General features: G+C 39.8%; 1 protein-coding gene across 2 annotated transcripts in view; it reads left to right on the forward strand.

Annotated features, from left to right (window-relative positions):
• Positions 1 to 484: 484 nt before the first annotated feature.
• LOC109922452 (cystathionine gamma-lyase) overlaps positions 485 to 21,196 on the forward strand; it is a 45,853-nt gene continuing 25,141 nt past the window's right edge. Inside the window, exons 1-7 of one of the 2 annotated variants that reach the window (XM_048602030.1) lie at positions 488 to 614; positions 716 to 820; positions 6,155 to 6,236; positions 8,763 to 8,858; positions 11,167 to 11,276; positions 12,931 to 13,062; positions 20,530 to 20,587. In XM_048602030.1, the coding sequence (XP_048457987.1) occupies positions 755 to 820; positions 6,155 to 6,236; positions 8,763 to 8,858; positions 11,167 to 11,276; positions 12,931 to 13,062; positions 20,530 to 20,587 (544 nt within the window). In that variant the 5' untranslated portion in view covers positions 488 to 614; positions 716 to 754. Of the gene's footprint in view, positions 821 to 6,154; positions 6,237 to 8,762; positions 8,859 to 11,166; positions 11,277 to 12,930; positions 13,063 to 20,529; positions 20,588 to 21,196 lie in introns of both variants that reach the window. The other variant, XM_020522505.2, reaches the window with a different exon arrangement.

Genomic DNA, 21,196 nt, shown 5'->3' on the forward strand with positions numbered 1-21,196 from the left:
ACTGACCTATCCCCTTCCTAACTTCCTACCTACGTACCTACACTCACCTTTACTGGCTCCATCCCCGCCTCTTCGACCTGTTTGTTTCCTCTCCTCTATCCCTCTTCTATCCGCCTCCCACTCTCTCCCTATTTATTTCAAAACCCCCTCCCCCTTTTCTGATGAAGGGTCTAGGCCCGAAATGTCAGCCTCTCTGCTCCTATGATGCTGCTTGGCCTGCTGTGTTCATCCAGCCCTGCACCTTGTTGTCTCGGATTCTCCAGCATCTGCAGTTCCTACTATCCATTTGTTCTCCGTTGCTTTGGTCATAAAGAAAGTTTAATTAATTTGATATGATTTGGGTTAATTGTTCCTAAAAAAATTTTGTGAGATTATGTTATTTGCATTGACGATCTTGCGTGTCCTGTTTGGCCAATAAGACCAGAGCTATTATACCTACTGTCGTTGCTGAAGTTTTACAGCAGTTAAAAGGTTAAGAGTCAGCGTTTTGCATGTCGTGTCACGAGGGAGGAATCCGCCTTCGGTGCTTACCAATGAGCTGAGTTTTACTGCAGGGGGAGAAAAGGAAGGCTTGGCCCCAATAAAAGTCGACTGTATATTTATTTCTGTTTAAGGTTATTGTAACAAATCTAACCAAAATAAGATGTCTGCTGGTTGCAAGAATAGCGAGTTGAAGGGTGAATTTCTGCCACCTTTTGAACATTTTTCTACCCAGGCACTTCATGCGGGGCAGGATCCGGAACAGTGGAAGTCAATGGCAGTGGTGCCTCCAATATCGCTATCTACAACGTTTAAACAAAGTGCTCCTGGGCAGCATGCGGTAAGTGTGAAATAGCAAGACAGCTTAGTTTCTAATATCACTCCTGACTAGTATGAAGAGGCACACGCCTCGGGCTCATTTTTGTCAATGTGGGTTTTATTTGGTTCCATTAAAACGTTGGTGTTGGGGGGGGGAACAAGGATATTATTAATATGCTGATAATTTGTCCTGTACATCATCCACGTTTTACAACATAGAACAGTACAGTACAGCACAGACCAGTACAGGCCCTTCGGCTCACGATGTTGTGCCGACCTATTATCCTACTAAGATCAATGTACCCTGCATACCCTACATTTTACTATCCTCCATGTGCCTATCCAAGAGTCGCTTAAAAGTCTCTAAAGTATCTGACTCGGCAGCAACAGCGATTTTGGTGTGTGCTTTAAAAATGTTTTATTTTCATGTTTAGTATTGTAGGGGCTCGCTCGTCATATTTTGAGCTCAAATTCATTTTGTTGTGCAGATTTGGTGAGTATTTTTTTCCATGTCATTTGACTTCCAGTTTAATCCGAAATAAAGTGCTAGAACCGATTGATTTTATGCAGATGCTGAAATTGGTGTTGGTGTGGTAAATCATGTTTCAAAATTGTTGGCTTTAACATAAAGTACAAATCTGCCAGGCCTTGTGTGAAAATCCGATTGAGAATTAGATTCTATAGTATCTCCTCGTTTGTTTACAAAGGAACTGAAACATGGAAGGAAAAATCTGGTCAAGTATTCCTTACTCAGTCGAGGTGAATTGAATAAAGTTGTATGTTCTTCCCTTATCCCTTTTACTGTTTCTTTCTGAGCTTCTACAAGCTGATTTTAATGTCAAATTATTTGAAAGTGAAGGTGTACAACATAAAACATTGAAATAAGTTTGTTCGATGTGCAGAGCTGATACCTGAAATGTCATTTGATTAGTAAAATGATATATCATAAATTTTACTCATTGTTAAATTTGTGTATAATGGTATTTTTTTCAAGTAGACCAACTGTTGCATCAGTATTTTAGCATGCACCAGTTAGAGTTGGTCATTTTAACTGCATGTTTGTTATCTTGCTGTGAAGACCTTTTGGTGGAAATGGGTGGTTATTTTGGCTCGGTTGGGAGTAGTGTTACCTCTGTATCAGAATGTGCAAGTTCAAGCATTGCAGCAGGACGTGGAGTACTGATGGAAGTGCTGTTTTGTACAAAGTGGTGCCCTTTCAATGAGACATTAACTTCAATGTGAGCTATGTAAGTAGGGCTGTTGAAGATTAGGGAGTGGTGTTAGTCTAGATTAATATTTTGTCATGAGCCAAGATCATTAAACTAGTTTTAATGAATTGGAAATTTACTGTCTGTTCATAAGCAATAATGTTTAATTCTGCCTTGTAATGTTAAAATTAATAACTTTTTTTCCAAATGAGTTGTTGTCCAAATTAAAGCTCGGAGCTGCAAAATGTTGATTTTTCTAAATTAACGCACATTTGGAACAGTTTCAGATAACCTCCTGCAAAGAACAACTTTGTTGACCATGTACATGCGTTAAACAAAAACTTTTAATGTTTGTACCCTGTAACCTTCACAAATTGCACAACTTATCTCTTGAAGCACGTATGCTCAAACTTTGAGGTAAAAACGTTGCTTCGACCTCAAATGTCTATTTTTGATGCAGATTTGAAACTTGTTTGCATGGACATTAATTGTAGCGCAAATGCTGAACTCAATCTTGAGGCTAAAAGTATCGGGGTAAAATGAATATTTTCAAGTCTGATAAACTCTGGGAGGGGGGATAGCTTGATTTTGGGGGAAGACTTTTCTCTGGCTGAGGGCTTGAACAAGGAAAGTGCTGACTATTAGGAGAAGATTTTGAATTTTAAGTGGTTTGTTGACCATGGCATGTTTAATTGTAGGAAGTGGTTGAAACTTAAGACAATTGTATCTTTTTGACTTGCATCTTTTGCTGGATGGCTAGTGTCACATTTTAAATCAGACAATGTACAAAGCCAACCCTCTGCTTTCCTGCCTGAGCAGATGGCCTACTGGCTTTGAGGTAAGAGTGGGCTCATTTGCCTCCTTCCAACCTCCCCAGGACTAACACTGTAAAACTGAGAATGGACTGATGTCGTGAAGAACAATCTTGGGAATTTTGTGGTACTTGTGAACCCGTTGGGACCTGGAAAATTGTCACGTGTACTGGAAGCTAAAGTTCATCTGCATTCAGTGAAGATATCATCAGATGAGTTTTTTAACAATTTATTTTATTAGGCTTTTGAATGGATTCAAATGCTATTATTGTAAAGAAAAAAACTTTCTTCCTGTTATGATGATGCTAATAAGATTCATGTAAGCACTTTGTTTTTAGTGCTAAGTGTATTCTTTACTCCAGTGTTACAATGGGCCAAAAAGCCTACTGCTCTTTGTCTTATAATTAATAGTATACGTACGTCAGGTTGGCCTGCTTGCATCTTTGTAATTTAAGCAACATTTGATTCAAATCATGAGTGACTACTAGGACTATCCATAGGCACAAAACTGCTGATACACTTTCTTGATGTTGAACTAAGAATGGCAGCTTTAATCTTCTTAACTTCAGTTGAAGGTAATTGAGTAAAAGAATGCCTCTCTGATATAAGGCTTACAGACGCCATAGATGTATTTGGCAAAATTGGCGATAGAGCTTAAAGCACCCAGAAGGAAAGCTAAACTGATGCTTGTAGACTTCCACCAGTTTTTGTTTTTGAAGGATAGTCGAGTGTTCTTGGAGATTCTCAAAGATGAGAGAAGAGAAGCCAATACAAGAAATGTAATAGCTTATCTCCTACTCTTCCCAATGCAATGCAGTGAAGGCAGTTGCATGGAACTAGACCAGAAGCAATGATTCTAGCAAATGCTGTAAATGGCACAGCAATGCCTCTTTGTTCCTCGGGTGGGTCCGGAAATCTGGCATGCCCATAAGGACCCTCACCAACTTTTATGGATGCATCATAGCATACTGTCCGGGTGCACAACAGCCTGGTACAACAACTCCTGTACCCAGGACCACTAGAAACTAAAGATTGTGTGCACAGCCCAGACCATCATAGAAGCTGACCATCCATCCATGGACTCCATTTACACCCTTTTAAATACATCATTGCTGTGAAAAAGCTGCAAACATCAAAGGCCCATCCCACCCCGCAATGCTCTCCTACAACCTCTTCTGTCGGGCAGATGATACAGATTGAACACGTGCACCAGCAGGTTCGAGAGCAGATTCTTCCCTGCTGTTTATTAGACTGATGAATGGACCTCTGTAATGTCACATAATGTTGTTCTTGTTAATATTGTTCTGTGCAGTGTAACCTGTATGCCTCACTGTCAAAGTACCCCACTAGCACCTGCCATGATCCATATCTCCTTGTTTACTATGATCTGCCTGTACTACTCGTAAAAGCTTTTCACTGTGCTTGGGTATGTGTGACAATAAAACAAATCGATGTTGAGGAAAGCCAAGGTCATACCTAGGATGTCTTTTATGATTTTTGAACAGGGCAGTTTGGATACCATGAGAATATGTGGTGAAGAAATGTGAACGTGAATTTCAAGTAGTATGGTCACAGACATAGCAACGCATTCTCACCTTGCCAATTGTTTAGATAAGTTGAATTACTGCTGAACGTTTGAGGTGGGTTGATGGGTGCTACTGGACAAAGTGAGTAAGATTGAGGAGGATGCCATGGTCAAGAGGCCAGAAATATTGCAATTGCGTAGTGTACAGAAAATTGAGATGTGGTAGGTAGAGGCCGTTAAAGTTTCTAACTTGGGAGGTTTTAAAAAAAAAAACAGTGAATATTTTGAACTTGATTACTATACTTGCCATTTCTTTTTTAAAAGCCAACATGACATCTGATCAAAACAAAGGTAGTGGGGATAGAGTTAAAAGACCATAAGATGTAGGAACAGAAATAGGCTCTTTGGTCCAAGTCTGCTGTGCCATCTAATGAGATTGTGGCTAATCCTGTGATCCTTGACTCTGCTTTCTTACCTTTTGTTCCCTCCCATAATGTTTGGACTCATTACCAATTTTTAAAATCTCCCCGCTTTGGAAATATTTAATGACCCAGCCTTGACAATCTACTGTGGTCTTTCGAAGAAACTTCCATTATTCAAAATCTTCTGAGAATGAATACTTCTTCACCTGTCTAAAATGGGCAACACCTTACTGAGATTTGGCCCTCTGGTCCTAGAATCTCCAATAGGAAACAGCCTCCTAGTATCTACCCTATGAAGTCCTCCTAAAAATATTTTTTGTTTCAATAAGGTCACCTCCCGTTCTTAATTCCAATGAGTATAGGCCCAACGTACTGAACCCCTCATAAAATCTCTCCATATCCTGATTCAACCTAATGGTCCTTCTATGGACTGCTTCCAATATCAGTTTTTTTTTTGAAGGGGTTCAGAACTGTTCACAGTATTACAGTTGTGGTTTTGAAAAGGAGCTTTGGATTATCGTCACCTTCTAGATAGATGATTGTTGACAGGAAACTCGTGCAGCTGCTTTCTGTTTCTTATTTTTTATTTTTTGTTCATGGGATTAGGGCGTTGCTGCCCCGGCAGCAATAATTGCCCAGAGGGCTGTTTAGAGTCAACCACCTTGTTGTGGATCTGGAGTCGCATGTAGGCCAGACCAGGTAAGGATGGCAGTTTCTTCCCTAAAGGGCATTAGTGAACCAGATGGGTTTTTCCAACAATCAACAATGGACTCATAGTCACCATTAGACTCTTGATTCTTGATTCCAGATACTTTATTGAATTCAAATTCCACCATCTGCTGTGGCAGGATTTGAACCCAGGCCCCCCCAGAACATTATCTGGGTCTCTGGATTAACAGTCAAGTGATAATACCACTAGGCCATTGCTTCCCCTCTGTTAATGGAAGTATGTCAGTGGTTTAATCTGTCGTTGCTCTAACAAATCTCACGTTGTCAAACTATTCTGGAGAATAAAATGGTGAATATTGACCCTTGTGCAGAGAACAATGCACTGTTTGGGATAGAGAGGAGAGATTAACAAAGGAAATTTTGAGATAACTTAACTTATCACAAGCTGCTAATGCCAATTGCCACATCAAAAGTCTCTTTTTAGAGTGAGAAAGGGCAGAATTGGTATGGGGAGAGAGCGATGGTTCTCCAACAGACCAAGGATAATGGCTAACAATGAGTGAATACTGCAATTGGACTGAAACTGTAAAAACATAGTGTTGGTTTTGTTCCTTTTATAACTGCACATGGCAGAGGATTTGTGGTGTTTCATCTGCAAAGTTTTTTTTTGTGTGGATCGAATTATGTTGCTAAAGTGTCTACTACTGGATTTTTCTACAGGGCTTTGAATATAGTCGCAGTGGAAATCCTACACGGAATTGTTTGGAGAAAGCTATTGCAGCAGTTGATGGAGCAAAATATAGTAAGCCACAGTATCTGGTATTTTGAGTATTGTTTTGTGGGAGGAGTAGCATTTTTTTTTTGGGATATGATGGCTCTTTTGTCTCTCGACATTTTTCACCAATACTTTATGTACAAGTTTCTTTAATGTCAAATACTAGGTGGGGGTGAAATGGGGTGTGGTGAGGCCTAATATTTTTTAAATGCTGAAAACGGACTTGGTGTTTCAAAATTGCACTTACAGTGCATGTGCAATTCTGCTGTAATGTGCATCAAATGCCATTGTGATAAATGGGTTAAAATGTATATACTTGCCCACGAGAAGCCTGCAGAAAGGCAGGTCATGGCATTGCCACCAGTGCTGTCCTTTTGGAGTTAATGCCATCTCTTAACCTCACACAGTTTAGAAAGCATTCAGCAGCGCGAAGGGCGCTTTCCCACCTCAATGCTATATACGGAACAAGAACTGTTTAGTTGCTAATATGACTTGTAGTTGGAGAGAATGGCAAGTCTAAAATCAGCCAGGACAAACAGTATCATTGTCTCCAGATAAAAGTTGAACCAGTTAGAACTGAAAAATTACTTCACTCAGATGGGGTGTGAATCTTTAGCCTGTGTCCTGAAGGGTTGTGGATACTCCACCTTTTTGAGTATCTTGAGGGCAAAGAGTTTTTTTCAGAATTCTTGGAGAATCATGAAAAAGGCAGGGTGTGGAGTTAGTCTAGTGATTCAGGCATAATCTTATTGATTTTAATAGTTGTGCCACAGCAGAGCCATAAAAGAAACTGAGCACTAGGTTCTGTTTCCCAAACAGTAGAATTGAAAGGTGGGGAAGTTGTGCTAAACCTATATTAAACCTTAATTTAGACTGTGTACATAAAATTTTGTACATGGTTCTGGTCACAGAATTATAAAAGAATATTCACATGCTGGAGTGGATGAAGTAATGCTTGTCAGGATGATATCAGAAATGCATGGATATGTCAGTAAATGATGGGTTAGGTCTCCTATTGGCAAGAAGGCTGGGGGTGCCGTAATAGACGTCTCTTAAAATTTTGTGCATGGTTTTAATTGGGGATAGAGACTACTTCACTTTGTGATGAAGAATATAGCAAGAGAATTCCAATATTAAATAGTCACTAAGAAATCTAAATGGATATTAAGAAGAAACTTTAACCAGAATGATAAAAGCGTGGAACTCTAACTCAGGTCATAATTGAAAAACGTTGCACTTAGCGGTTCCCTAATCCTTCGTGCACTCAAGACAAAGCTAGCCAATGTGGAAGCCCATGGGGGCAAATTACTGACATGGATAGGAAATTAGTTTCCTGCCACACAACCAAGTTGGAATAATAGGCCAGTACTCATTGCCAGCATATAACTAATGGTGTCCTGCAGGGATCTGTGTTGTGGCCTTCCTTAGTCACAATATTCATTAACGAATTAGATAATATTTTTAAAAAGTCAAATGGTCAAATTTTTTGATAACCCAAAAGTGAGCTTGTTGATGACAGCATCAACTTACTAACAACAGGATATTGATAGATTAGATGAATGGGCAAATCTGTGGCTGATGGATTTTAACGTAAGCAAGGATGAGGTTATGCATTTTGAACTGAGGGTATTTGGTAGAAAGCACCAAGTTAGACCATGGATCTCCAATGAGTTTTTTTTGGGGATGGGGGTGTGCGAAGGGAAGGTTAGATGTGTAGTTCTCTTAAAATGCCATGAGCAGGTGCAGAAAATAGTCAAGAAGACAAATGGAATGCTGGCCTTCCAATCTAAAAAATTGGAGTTTTAGGTGGCATATATTATGCTGCAGTCATACAAAATCCTGGTTACACCCCATTTGAAGTACTGAGAGCAGATCTGGGCACCATGCCTTAGGAAAGATCTTTTGGCCCTGAAGGAAGTTCAACACAGGTTTACAAGGATAATATCTGAACTTTAGGTCTTAAGTAAAAGAAATCACACGAATTAGACCTTTATTCTCTCGTATTTAGAAGGATAAGGGGTAATCTAATTGCAGTCCTCAGGATATTAACATGGAAAATGAGGTAAATAAAGATGAATGCTCTCCTGTCATTGAAGATTGTAGAACCAGGGACCATGGCCCTTTTTTTAAAAAAAAAAAAAAAAATGGGGCTAGTACACTCAGGAGTGTACTACCACTTCTACACTGGATGTTTAGAACTCTCTCTTCAAATGGCAGTTGATGCTAATTTGATTGTTAAATTTAAACTTTTTTTATTAAACAAGGGATATGGGCACAAGGCTGATCTGAGGCCTAACTCCATTTGCCTGCCATGACCTTATTGAATGGTGGAGCGGGCCTGAGAACCTGAATGGCCTACTCTTGCTCCAATGTTCCTATGAATGAAGGATTATGATGATGGGTTTGGGTAAGGAAAGGTGGGAGGCTTGAGAGAAGCATGAATTGGGCCAAATGCCCTATTTCTGTGCTGCATATACTATGCAATCCAGTGTAAAAGTATTTGACTCTCCTATCTGAAATGGCATTTTATTGTTTCCACTTTTCTTTCTGCAGGTTTAGCGTTTGCATCTGGTTTGTCAACTACAATGACGATTGTGCACCTGTTGAAATCTGGTGATAACATTATTTGTGTGAATGATGTATATGGAGGTATAGTTTTTTGTTTCCTTGATTTGGAATTAATGAAAGAACATAACTGGAATTTTAACTACTTTATTTGGCATAAACTGTGTGACCAGACAGTTAAAGTGAAGTAGGAAACATTCTCCATTCATCTCCTCTACTCCTGCAAACCTAGGCATGAGTGCAGTGGCAGTGTCTGCCGGGTGAAAGCTGTCTGACCACTAAAATCAGCAACCACTGAGTGGGGTCTGGAGGAACAGGAGAAATTCTTTGCATTCCAATTTAAAACAACGCTATGCCTCTTTTGCACTCCGTGTACCCACATCAATAAGATCTGATACTGTTGACTTTAACCCCTGTCATAAACTTCATTCCATCCCCTTTGCTGGCTACTTGATTCCCTATGGAAATGGATAGTTCATAATCCCCCAGCCTTGTGTGATCTAGATCTGTGTTCAGTGCTATATCGCCAAGACTGCTTATTTGCACTTCCTTTTCATCGCCCAATACTATCCTTGCTTTTGTCACCATCAGATATGACAACTTTCATCTTTACCTGTAAAATTCCATTTGTCTAAAATCGTTGTTCCTATCTCATTCCAAATCCTGCTCACCCATTTGTTTCTGTTCTTGGTGATATACACTGGTTTTAACTGCTTCAACTTTCAAGTTCCTATCCTAATTTTAATTCTTTTCCTGCCTTTTTACTCCGTTTTATTTCTGTACCACCACTTGCACTTGGCTTGTTTTGTCCTTTTTAACTTGTGGATCTTTTTGTTCTTTTGGGCAACAATGGGAGAAACAACATTTTTGGCAGCTGTCTCTAGCAGCCTCTGATCCATTCTGACACCCAGAGTATTATGTAATATTCTGGTTGCCACATTACACGAAGGATGTGGCGGCTTTGGAGAGGGTGCAGAAGAAGTTTACCAGGATGCTGCTTGGATTAGAGGGTATGAGCTATAAGGAGAGGCTCAAAACTCCGCTTGTTCTCTCTGGAGTGGTAGAGACTGAGGGAGACTTGATAGTCTGTAAAATTGAGATGGATAGATAGGGTTGATGGTCAGAATCTTTCTACCAGAGATGAAATGCCTAATACTAGGGGACATGCATTTTAAGGTGAGGCGGGGGGGGAGCTCAGGAGATGACGGGCAAGCTTTTTTACAGTGGTAGGAGTCTAGAATGCGCTGCTAGTGGTGGTGGAGGAAGCAGATATGATAGAGGGGTTTAAGGGACTTTTAGATAAGCATATGAATTTGAAAGGAATGGAGGGATATGGACCAAGGGCGGGTAGAAGGGATTAGTTTAATTTGGTGTTATGTTTTGGCACAACACCTTAGTCCCCTTTTTTTTCTTTTCTTCCTTCCTCTTGCTTCCATTATCAATTTGTAGCTTCTCTTGTTTTGAGACATGTTCTGCTCTGTCCTCTCAGTTAATTCTTGCTCAACTCCTGATTGCTTAAATACTTTTGTTGTGCAGTGCTCTCATAACCACTAACTTTTTTTCTCGCATAGCAGCACTTCTCTCTGCTGCACTAACCATTGTCTTGAATTACTGGTCTACTTTTAATTCCCTCTACCCTTTGCACATTTTTCACTTGTTAAGACTTTTTTCTGACATTAAGTCATACGCAAGTAAACATTTTGACTGGGGAAAAAGTCCCAAACCACTTAATTTGGTTCATGCAATACTTCCAGCTATGGACAGTCAGTCAGACTCCAACCAGATGGCATGCAATTTGTGTTCTAGCTCATCCAGTGTTGAGCCATATTCATTCCCACATTCCATCACCAGGACATAATGTTGCTCTTGTCTCAAAATATTAGATTTGAATCGATATGTGTTTATAAATTGTCTACCACTTTACCAAGTAAATGAATGTGACTTTATTAATGATTTGGATTTGAACTCTTGTAGGTAATCTGTCCATCATAAGGTGTTATGAGTGTCATTAACTGCATTGAATAGGAGGTAACGCAAACAAGTATTGCACGTTTGGGACAAAATTCTCTATCTCCTAATTTCCCAGTGCCTTTGTGGAGATGTGCTGGTTTGATGTCCCCTTTGCAAGGAGGGTGGGAAATCTAAACTGGCATTAATGTAGGCTATTTGCATTTACTTCAACCAGTTAGTATCGTAACTAGATATTTACAGCTTCTGAACAAAGTGGCATAAAGTAACACAGGATTTCCCACAGGGAAAGGGAAGGGAAAATGTGGCTGATCTTTCTTTTTCATCGGTTCGGTACCTTGGAAACTATGGCTTGTTTCCTTGTCACTTTTTCAACGGAAAGACTTTTAAATGAGTTCAAAAGATAGTACATTTTGTATTTTAGGTACCAACCGATACTTCCGCAGGGTTGCATCCGAAATGGGTTTGGAAATCTCTTTCATTGACTGCACATCATTGGAATGTCTGGATGCAGCCATTAAGCCAAACACCAAGGTAAAATTGTGTTAGACAAAATCTTAAATTTTGATTGCCCAATTCTCCACCCCTCAGTCCATACAATGTGTGGTAACTTTTTTTGTTTTTAGTGATAAACTGCAACCCCATTGTAGGTCTGAGTGATGCACAGTGAAATAATGTGGGCCTATCTAAGCATGATTCATGCTGGAACAGTAGTAGGAGATTAAGAAAGCTGGAATGCTGAATATTTAGGATGAGCATTTGAGAGTGGGGTGGGAGGGGCTGATTTCTGGCATGGGTTCTACCTCTGATTTTGAGGCTGCTCCCAATGCCCAGACTCTTGGCTTGCACTGTCTCTCTATGCTGCATTTCTGGCCAAGGTAAACTGTAGGAAATCTCGCGTTCATCAGGTTCCAGATCCACTGGTTTGAGCTGCTGACCAGTATCACCTCTCCCCAGCCAAAAGAATATTCAACTAATAGAGTTTATCTGAAGTGGGATGGGTACTTGGGTTTGAAACTATTGAGGGGCATTGAGGTTTTTATGGTAGGGATTAGTTGCTAGAGTTTAGTAGCACTAAGTGGAAGTGGGGAGTCAAAAGTTTTGCAGGAACACCGAGATTTCAGTTTTATAGCATTCGGAACATAGTTTGTGAAGTTAGCAGAAAAGGTGCTGATGCTGACCTTTGACAGTATTAAGTTGGAGCCTTGGAGTTTGGAATGATCCCTAATGTCAACACCTTGAACTGTTGAATATATTTCAGAACTTGGTTGGGGAGGATAGTTGGTAAGGTTGCTTATGCATAATTGTGATAACTTGATCTGCTATTATCAGGCATGCACTAATGATACCTGAAGTAAGCGGTGTTGTATGTGCAGTGGGAGAACTGGAGGGGAGTGGCTGTAGATTATTCTGGGCAGTAACATTTTCTCAGAGCTCCAGTTTAGTAGGTTGTGGGATCTGCTGGCCCTGAATTGGAAAACCATGACTGAAAAAGCATCACTGGCCTGGAACCAGGAGGGAAAGGATAAGGCTGGAAGTGGGCAGGCAGGAAAGAAAGGTATTATTTTCAGAATGGACTTTACTAATTCATGCTAGTGCTTGCTAATTTTGTTTTGTGGGGTGGGGAAGGAAGTTCCACAGAATTTACAAGTGTGATCAAAATGTTTTGCTGGTGTTTCCTTGAATCAGTTACACCCTGCAGTGATCAGCCTTTGCAAGCACTGAAATAAGAGATCAAGGATATTGCAACTGAAGAGAGGATTAGGTCATTCATTGTTTCCAATGTGTACACGAAAGGCCAAAGCTGGAGTTTTTTTTTTTTTGTTGCAAGATTGAACTGAAAAGAAAATGGGGTGAATGAAATGTACTGTTGAGAATTTGTCTAGTTGGACATTGGACTGATGAGCCATGGTAGCTCCAAGTATGTTACTGCCTTCGATATATACTAGGCGAAGACTGATTCCAGGAGCTGTTGGTGAAATATCAAAATGGGACTGAGCTGGCAATGGTTGGTCAGGTAAACTCTCTTCCCGCACCCTCCTCCTTACAGGAAGAGTGGAACTAAACAGTGAAAGATCTATTTTGGTCTTGATCGTGGCCTTTAAGAAGCCTACAGTCTGTAGTACTTTGTTCTCACTTCTGAATGCCCCATTTGGAGGAACCTCTAACTCATGATTTCTTTTCACAGCTTGTCTGGATTGAGACCCCTACTAACCCTATGATGAATGTTATTGACATCAAGGGTTGTGCAGAAACTGTACACAAACATGGAGATATCATTCTGGTGGTGGATAACACCTTCATGTCAGCCTATTTCCAGGTAATTGCGATGGTTCACAAATATCCAGACTGCTGAATCAAATTAATTTTTGAATGCATTTTCAAATGTTTAATGAATTCATTCATCACTTTTGTTTTTTCCTTTTTTTAACTTGTGTTTCTCAAGTCTACTTGTACTGGATTCAGTAACATTCCCATGACAACTGCAGCAAAATCTCCTGTATCAAAACTGAAGGATGTAATCTGGATGTTATGCTATCTGAATCGAACTAATAAAGTTGGATCATTCTACTGGTGCAGACATTGTTGCACTGTGTGTTAACATAATATTTTCTACAACTATGAAGTTGTTGATACTTCAAATTTGCAGCTTCTTTTGTAATATTTTCCCATATCTCCGGATCAGGTCCCTTTTGAGATGGTGTCTTTTTTTTTCTTGCAAAACATAGAAGCACAGAAGTTGACTGTATAGCTCTTTGTCTGTCCAGTTTTTTTTTTTTTTTTTTTTGATTTATAATCATGCCTGATCTTCTGGCTCACTACTTCTACTCTCCTGCTTGTTCTACATTTTTGTTCATGATTCTTTTGAATAAAAACAGATGGCCTTTCAGCAATCCACCCTTTTTGTTTTGCATTTTCTGATTGAGTAATAAAACTAGCATCAAGCTAATGGACAGCCGAAAAGGCTTCACTTGAAGTCAGCTTATGACAAAGTTACTTGCTGTTGCTAGAATTATTTGCTGTCTGTGGAACAAATATATACGGAGAGTTGATTGTACTTCCAGGGATAAAAATTGAATGCAAGTATGTAACAAAATTGAGATACTTTTAGACAGTCTCTTCCAACTATGAAATTTGCACTGTGTAGTCAGAGTTGGAAGAGACTCTCTAAAGTATAAACTGAACAAGATGTAGAAGTATGAACACTAAGAAGAAACCATGGCAATATACTTACACTAGCATAAACTAGAGCGCAGATTTGAAGTAGATCTGTTTGTCTTTTTTTTTAATTTGTTCACGGGATGAGAGTGTCATGGCCAGGCCAGCATTTATTGCCCAGAGGGCAGTTAAGAATTGGTTAGTTTGCTGAGCTGTCTGGTTTTCATGCAAACATTTCATCTCCCTTCTAGGTGACATCGTCAGTGCTGTGTAGCCTCTGTTGAAATGCTGTTGTTGTGACCCACTCTGAATTTATGGCCACATTACTGGACAATCTAAAAAACACAAACCTCCAATGAAACAATCAGCAAGGACAACATGCTAAAATTATTAGATCTATGCCTTACTCCATCCTTTGTCTTCAACAGCCAGGTGTATGAGAAAATTAATGGAACAACCATGGGTTCACCCATCTCAGGGCTCATAGCGGAAGCTGTTGTGCAAAGACTGGAACACACAGCCCCCCCCCCCGATCCAGCCTAAACTATGGGTTAGATATGTGGACAATACCTTTGTGATCATTAAACAAGCAAAGTTAGAAACACACCACCGTTATTAACAGCATATTCACTGTGATCAAGTTGACCAGGGAAAAACAGAGCAACAATCAACTCCCGTTTCCAGACATAATGGTGGAATGAACAAACAACAGGGAATTCCTTACTAGTGTATGCAGCGACTACACACAGACCAAATCCTGAATTACAACAGTAACCACCCCAGTGTCCACAAACAGCTGTGTCAAGATTCAGTTTAAACAAACAGTATCCCACTGCAACACTCCAGAGCTGCACAAAAACAAAGAGGAGCACCTATACAGAGTGTCTGCAAACAATGGTTATCCTAACAGCTTCGTTCACCAATGCCTGGCAAACAAACATCACCAAGAAGACACTGTACGGCCTAACACGCTGGCCACCCTGCCCTCAGTTAGAAACTCATCAGAACTGACTACAAGACTCCTGTGACCTCTTGGAACAAGGATAGCACACAAACCAACAGCCACACTTCGCCAGTTACACTCTCTGATGAAAGGCCCTATACCCACAATGAGCAGGACAACTGTGATTTTAAAATACCATGCAGCAACTGCAAGAAATGCTACATAGGACAGACAGGCAGGAAACTCCCCATCAGCATATGTGAACACCAACACGCAGCAAAACAGCACAACTAACTCTCCCTTGTTTTCAATACACTCTGCCATAAAAGGACATCAATTTGCCTGGGACAAGTACGAGAATTCCTGGAGACCAGGCTTTCAATCACTGGTGCAATAAACAAACATGTTGAAATAGACCACACCTACATACCACCACGGTACAAAGCTGGAAACAAGACTGCCCACCATGACCGACTGGCCAATATAAATTCAGAGAGAGGGACTGAACAACAGTGCTTCAATGGAGGCTATACAGCACTGACTCCGTCAGAAAGGAGACAAAATGGTTGCACAAAAACCAGTCAGCTCGGCAAACCAACCGCAACCTTAGCTTTAGATCTTCATTTTAAGGCGGTTCAGGCAATCACATTTGTGGGTGTGGAGTCGCATGTAGGCGGACCAAGTAAGGATGGCAGTTTCCTTCTCTAAAGGACATTAGGTGGACCAGGTGGGTTTTTCCAAAAATCGATAATGGATTCCTGGTCATCATTAGACTCTTGGTTCCAGGTACTCGTCGAATTCGAATTTCACATGCCATGGCAGGATTTGAACCTGGGTCCCCAGAATGTTACCTGGGTCTCTGGATTAACAGTCCAGTGATAACACCACTGGGCCTTCGCCTCCCCCACTATTTTGCTATTAAATGTGATAGTGAGTGATCAAACACTTCAATTTCTTTTACCCACAATCTTCCAATAATCCTTTATTTTTTGCTATTGGTGATCAGAAACTTTTAGTCTGAGTGTATTTAAGGAAGAGACTGAGGTTTCCACATCCCTCTGGGATAGAGATGCACAATCCTCCAAGTTTTTTTTTTAAAAAAACAATCAACTCTTAGTCCTAAAATTGTGTTTTCTCCCTTATTTTTAAATTATGCCCCCTGTTCTTGATGAAATGTCTTTCCCTGTGTTTTAAGTCCAAAGAACTGTGGGTACTGGAAACAGAGCTAAAACAGGAATTGCTGGAGAAGTTCAGCAGGTCTGGCAGCATCTGTGGAGAGAAATCCGTCAACATTTCAAGATCCAGTGATCCTGGATCTAAATTCTTCTGAAGGGTCACTGGACCTGAAACACTAACTTTTCTCTCCATAGATGCTGCCAGACTGGAGTTTCTCCAGCATTTTTTTTTTTTTTTTGTTTCCTTTTCCTCCTATCTACCCTGTCTATTGCTGTAAGTATTGTTGTAGGTTTCAATGAGATCCCTCCACTCCAGAAAATTTAAATCCAGTTCACCCAATCTCTATTAATAGGGCAGTAATGCCAATCCAGGAACAAGTCCAGTGAACCACCATTTATACAATCTCCTTCCTGAGATAAGGAGACTATAAAACTGCGTACTCCAGGTATGGACTAACTGAGATCCTATACAATTGAAGCAAGATTTGACTTCTGTACTTTTATCTTGCAATAAAAGCAAATATTCCTAATACATGTAGGTGCAGCAATCTTAGTCTTCAGTAACTTATTGAGAAGGACACCAAGTCCCTTTGCATATCATCCACTTTCCAATCTCTCCACCATTTAATAAATATTCTGCACATCTGTTTCTTTTCCCAAAGTGGTAACTTGAAATTTTACCAAAATATTTTACACCTGCCATGTTTTACTCATTTGGTGAAGGCTGTCCAAATCCTTCTGAAAACGTTTCCCATCTTCCTCAACATACATTGTTCTTTAGCATTGTATCATCTGCAGATCTGGAAATGTTGCATTTGGTCTTCATGTCCAAATCATTCCAACCATGTGTTCAATTTGATTTATCAATCCTTCTGTTCTTGTGCTTACTAGTACATGGCATTGGGAGTAACCCTCACGTTATTGCTTCTAATCCTGCTATTTTAACTTCTTTCCTAACTTTCTGAATGCTTTCAAGGCCTCATTCCTCTTCCTGCCTATGTCTCTTGTTCCAATGTGGACAGTGAGTTCTGGCTTTTTTTTTTCCCCCTTCCCTAGAAGGACACCCTACAACTGGAGTGCAGTCTCCTTGACTAGGGAGACAACACGTCTTCCTGGAGTCATGGCTCATGTTGCAAAGGTATCTGCCTGACCCCCAGGCTATGGAATCCCCTGTCACTTTTGCCCCTCCAAACTTCTTTATTCATACAGCTACAACACCCCCAGGTGTCATGGACTTGTCTTTTGGCTGCACTCCCCTGTAAAACCATGCTTTTGCTAGTTTTCAAAATTAAATGCCACTTGCCAAACATAATAGACACTGGTGTCTCCTGCACAACTTGCCTGGTTTTCTTAGATTCCTGGTGGTCACCTATTTCCCTCTCTGCCACAATGCTCCTATGTCATACATAACACCCTGTCGCCACATCAAATAATGGGCTAACTTTCTTTTGTCAAGCTTTTGGTAGAACTCTTGACTGTAATGACATCCCTAATTTAGTTTACCCATTACTACCTGTAGAATTTTTGTATTCGGACCAAAATTTAATATGAACACTTATCCTTATTTGAAGTGTATTTTTATTAATTTCTATTGCTACTTGTCTTTCCTCTTTTTGATTCTGGTTGAAGGGGAGGTGGAGGGCAGTGAGTCAATCTTCACTTCAGAAATCTCATTACCATAATTCTTTTTCAACTCCTTTCAATGTAATTCCTTGAAGGATTGGCATTTAACAAGTAACTCTCTAGCTGTTAGCTAACTTCAAGGGGAGGCTAGGGCTACTGGTATTATCTCTAGACCATTAATCTGAGGACCCATATTCAAATCCTGCCATGGCAGATGATGGAATTTGAATTAAATAAAAATCTGGAATTGAGAATCTAATGATTGTCAGAGGAAGCCCCATCTGATTCACTAATGTCCCGGATTGGATTGGATTGGATTCCCTTACGGTGCTGTCTTAGGTGCAGATAATTAAGTACAGATTCTTTTGGTATAAAATAAAAAAAAATTGAAATGAATTCACCATAGGAATTAAAAAGCCGGACTTTGCTTCACGCTGACCCTGGGGACTCGCCTCCAAGCTGCAACAGGGAATTCCCTCTGGTCTGTGTGAGGTTTAATTTGATTATTAGAAGCTAACAGTGTCATTAGAATCTTGCATTTTTGGTACAGTAGGTAAATAAAACTTAGATCAGAAAGACACTATGCTCTAAGTTAGAGATCCTGGGATTAAGTCTGTTTTGAAAAAGCTTTTTGCAGCTAAAAGTTAAATCTCTTGATGCTGCTTTGGTAGGGAGTAGAGAAATGTTGATGAAATGTAATAATTAGAGCAACTCCGAGGTACTAGGAAGACAAAATAACAATGAATATGCAGAATGTTCTATTGCTCATATGAACTGTGACTGGGAAGAGGGGGAGGTTATTCAGAGGAACAAGGATAAGAGATCCTCATGAAATGTCTTTGCAGTGGAAAGCAACCAGAAGCCAATGAAAACCCAAAAGAGAAAAAAGCTTGAAGACAGAGGCTGTAAAAGCTGCCAGAAGTCACTTTATTGCTGTACTGTCTAGTTATGCACATGAGCAGTATAACCTGCAATCAATTGTAAATAGTTGAGTTTATCACTGTAGTTTGCTTGACAACAGAAACTTTGCCACACTTTTTGTCTCAATAAAGCTGATAGCTAGTTCACAACCCAGCTCTGCTGCTAATTCTGTCCCTGCCTGAAAAGGGTTGTAGACCACATCAAATCAAACAATGCAGAATATCAATCCAGGCTGGGAGCCAAACTCTACTCCCTCACCACTGATTCCATCCCTCTCCTGGTAACTGGCTGAGGCCGAACCAGGCTGTTCATAACCATAGCGAAATATTTCACCCCAAGATGAGCTTCTAACCACACATTACCACCCCTCCATCACAAAGATTACATATATTTCAAATTGCGTGACATCTTAATTCAACTGCACCTGAAACTCCTGCCCATTCCCTTGTTACCTCTAGACTTTAACTATCCTAAAAGGCTTCCAGTAGGCTTCCCACATTCCACCTCCCTGTAATCTTGGTCATCCAAAAATCTGCTGCCTGCATGTTTACTTGCACCAATCCTGTTTGTTCTGTGCCTGCTGACATATGCATTTTCTGATTGCACTGTGCGAAGGAAATCTGCCATCTTTACCCAGCCTGCCCTTCATGTGACTCCACTCCCACAGCAATGTGGCTGATTTTTAACTGCCTTCTGGGCAATCTATACTGGCTGAAACAACTTTGTCCATGATCTGTGAATTTGAAATAATCTTAATTTTTGTTTGTCCTATCTGAGAAACCAACTTCACGTGCAGTGTTAAAATTTCTCAACTTTTTAACTGTAGTAAACTTAGGCTCTAAGATTCATTTCTGATCGAAGATCAAATGAGAGTGGTTGACTTTTCACTTTGTCAAGCCAGATGCGGCACATATTTTTACTAGATTTGCCATTTAATGATTTTAGTTACATCACTGTTTTGTCTTAGTGTCCCATTTTTAATGAATAGAGGTTATAGCAGAAGTTCCAACCTTGTCTAATTCTCTACCTTTGCAGTCAATTATTCTGATTCTTGATATTTCAGCTCTTGCCTATGAGGGCACCATGAACAATTGTTTGTATACATGGTGTGTATCTGTCCTCGTGTACAGTACATATAATTACCAGCGTTCAGTTGTAAAATGAACTGATAGTAGTCTAATTAGTGTGGGCTAGACACCTTGAGAAAAGCATTTAACAGATTCAAAGGGCTAAACTAATGCTGGCCTTTTATATTGGAAGTTTGATAATTAAGTAAGGCCAGTGAGTACTGGGGTCAGAAAGATCTATAGTCCTTGCCCTTTGCTGAGTTAATAGTTAACCATATTGCAGTAAAAGATTTGGTGCCCAAGGGTTAAAGTACAGAAATTAACCAAGTTTCTTGTTGATAGTCAAGTGGAAGTGCACGTCTGGGTGTAATCAAGGTTGTTGCTGGTGCTGTAGTCAAATGACCTTGCAACACTTTCTGTACCCATTGTATATATAAAGTACCAATGAGGTGAAGTACCAGAAAAGACTTCTATTCACAAAGAGTGCAAATTCTTCAGGATGTGAAGTGAGAAATTTGGACAATGGGGGAGAAAGGAAAACGAAACAAGCCATTTTGATGCATTAGTTTTAGTATTTTTTTGTTGTTGTCAACTGTTCTCGTTAGACTGGAGTTGCCCATCAGTTCTGTGCAGAATCACTAACTTGAAGTTTGGGGGCTTTGTGCTGCAATTTTGAAATATTTACAATTGTGCTTAGGTGAGCACGCGACCTTAATACTCTAGTATAATAGCTGTTTCACCAGCTTATCTTCTATCAAACGGGAGGATCCTGCTGTGTTTTGGGAATTAGTTGAACAACCCATTTTTTAAAAAAAAAAATTCAGTTTGATAGTTTAGAAAGAAAAATAGACTTTCAGGATGTTGCATTTGTCTCATCACAAGAATTTTTCTTTTTTTAGCGTCCTTTGGCCCTTGGTGCTGACATCTGTATGTACTCTGCAACAAAGTACATGAACGGTAAGAACATTGAGTGTTAAAACAAAACATTATATTTGCAGTTTAGAGTTGAGGTCTGAATCTAAAAACTAATAGTTAAATTCTGATCTATTGATGTGTATAATGTTTATAATCATTCGAATTGCTAGAACTCCATAAGATCTTTTCAATGTCTCCCCAAGTCCCAGACTTTAATGTTATTTACTCAAGTAGCAATTTTTAAAAATTACTTGTGCTTAAATTATCTTTTGTACCAAATACTTCTCATTTTTTAAAATAAGTAAGCTTATTTCAAAACCATTTGAATTGTAAAATTTAGTTTAATACTTGTGACTGTGCCTTATTTACGTCTGTGAGCTCTGTTTACTGATTCTTGTCAAATGCTGACAGCCTTGGTTGTATTTTTTTTACTAATCTCCGGCATATTCTTTACAAAACTTTTTTTTAAAAATGTTGTAGTTTGTACCTTCTTCTCTTTAAAATTGCTTTCTCAGCTCTTTCTTTTAAATCCCTCTGTGCTTCATCAGTTCATCTTTGGGCCCAACTCTTAAAGTCTACTTCCATGCATATCTTGTTCCCTCAATTGCTGATCTAACTCTGTTATTTCCATCATCTTACCCTGCCACCCCC

The sequence above is a fragment of the Rhincodon typus genome, chromosome 10, assembly GCF_021869965.1.
Source record: "Rhincodon typus isolate 14 chromosome 10, sRhiTyp1.1, whole genome shotgun sequence".
Taxonomy (NCBI): domain Eukaryota; kingdom Metazoa; phylum Chordata; class Chondrichthyes; order Orectolobiformes; family Rhincodontidae; genus Rhincodon; species Rhincodon typus.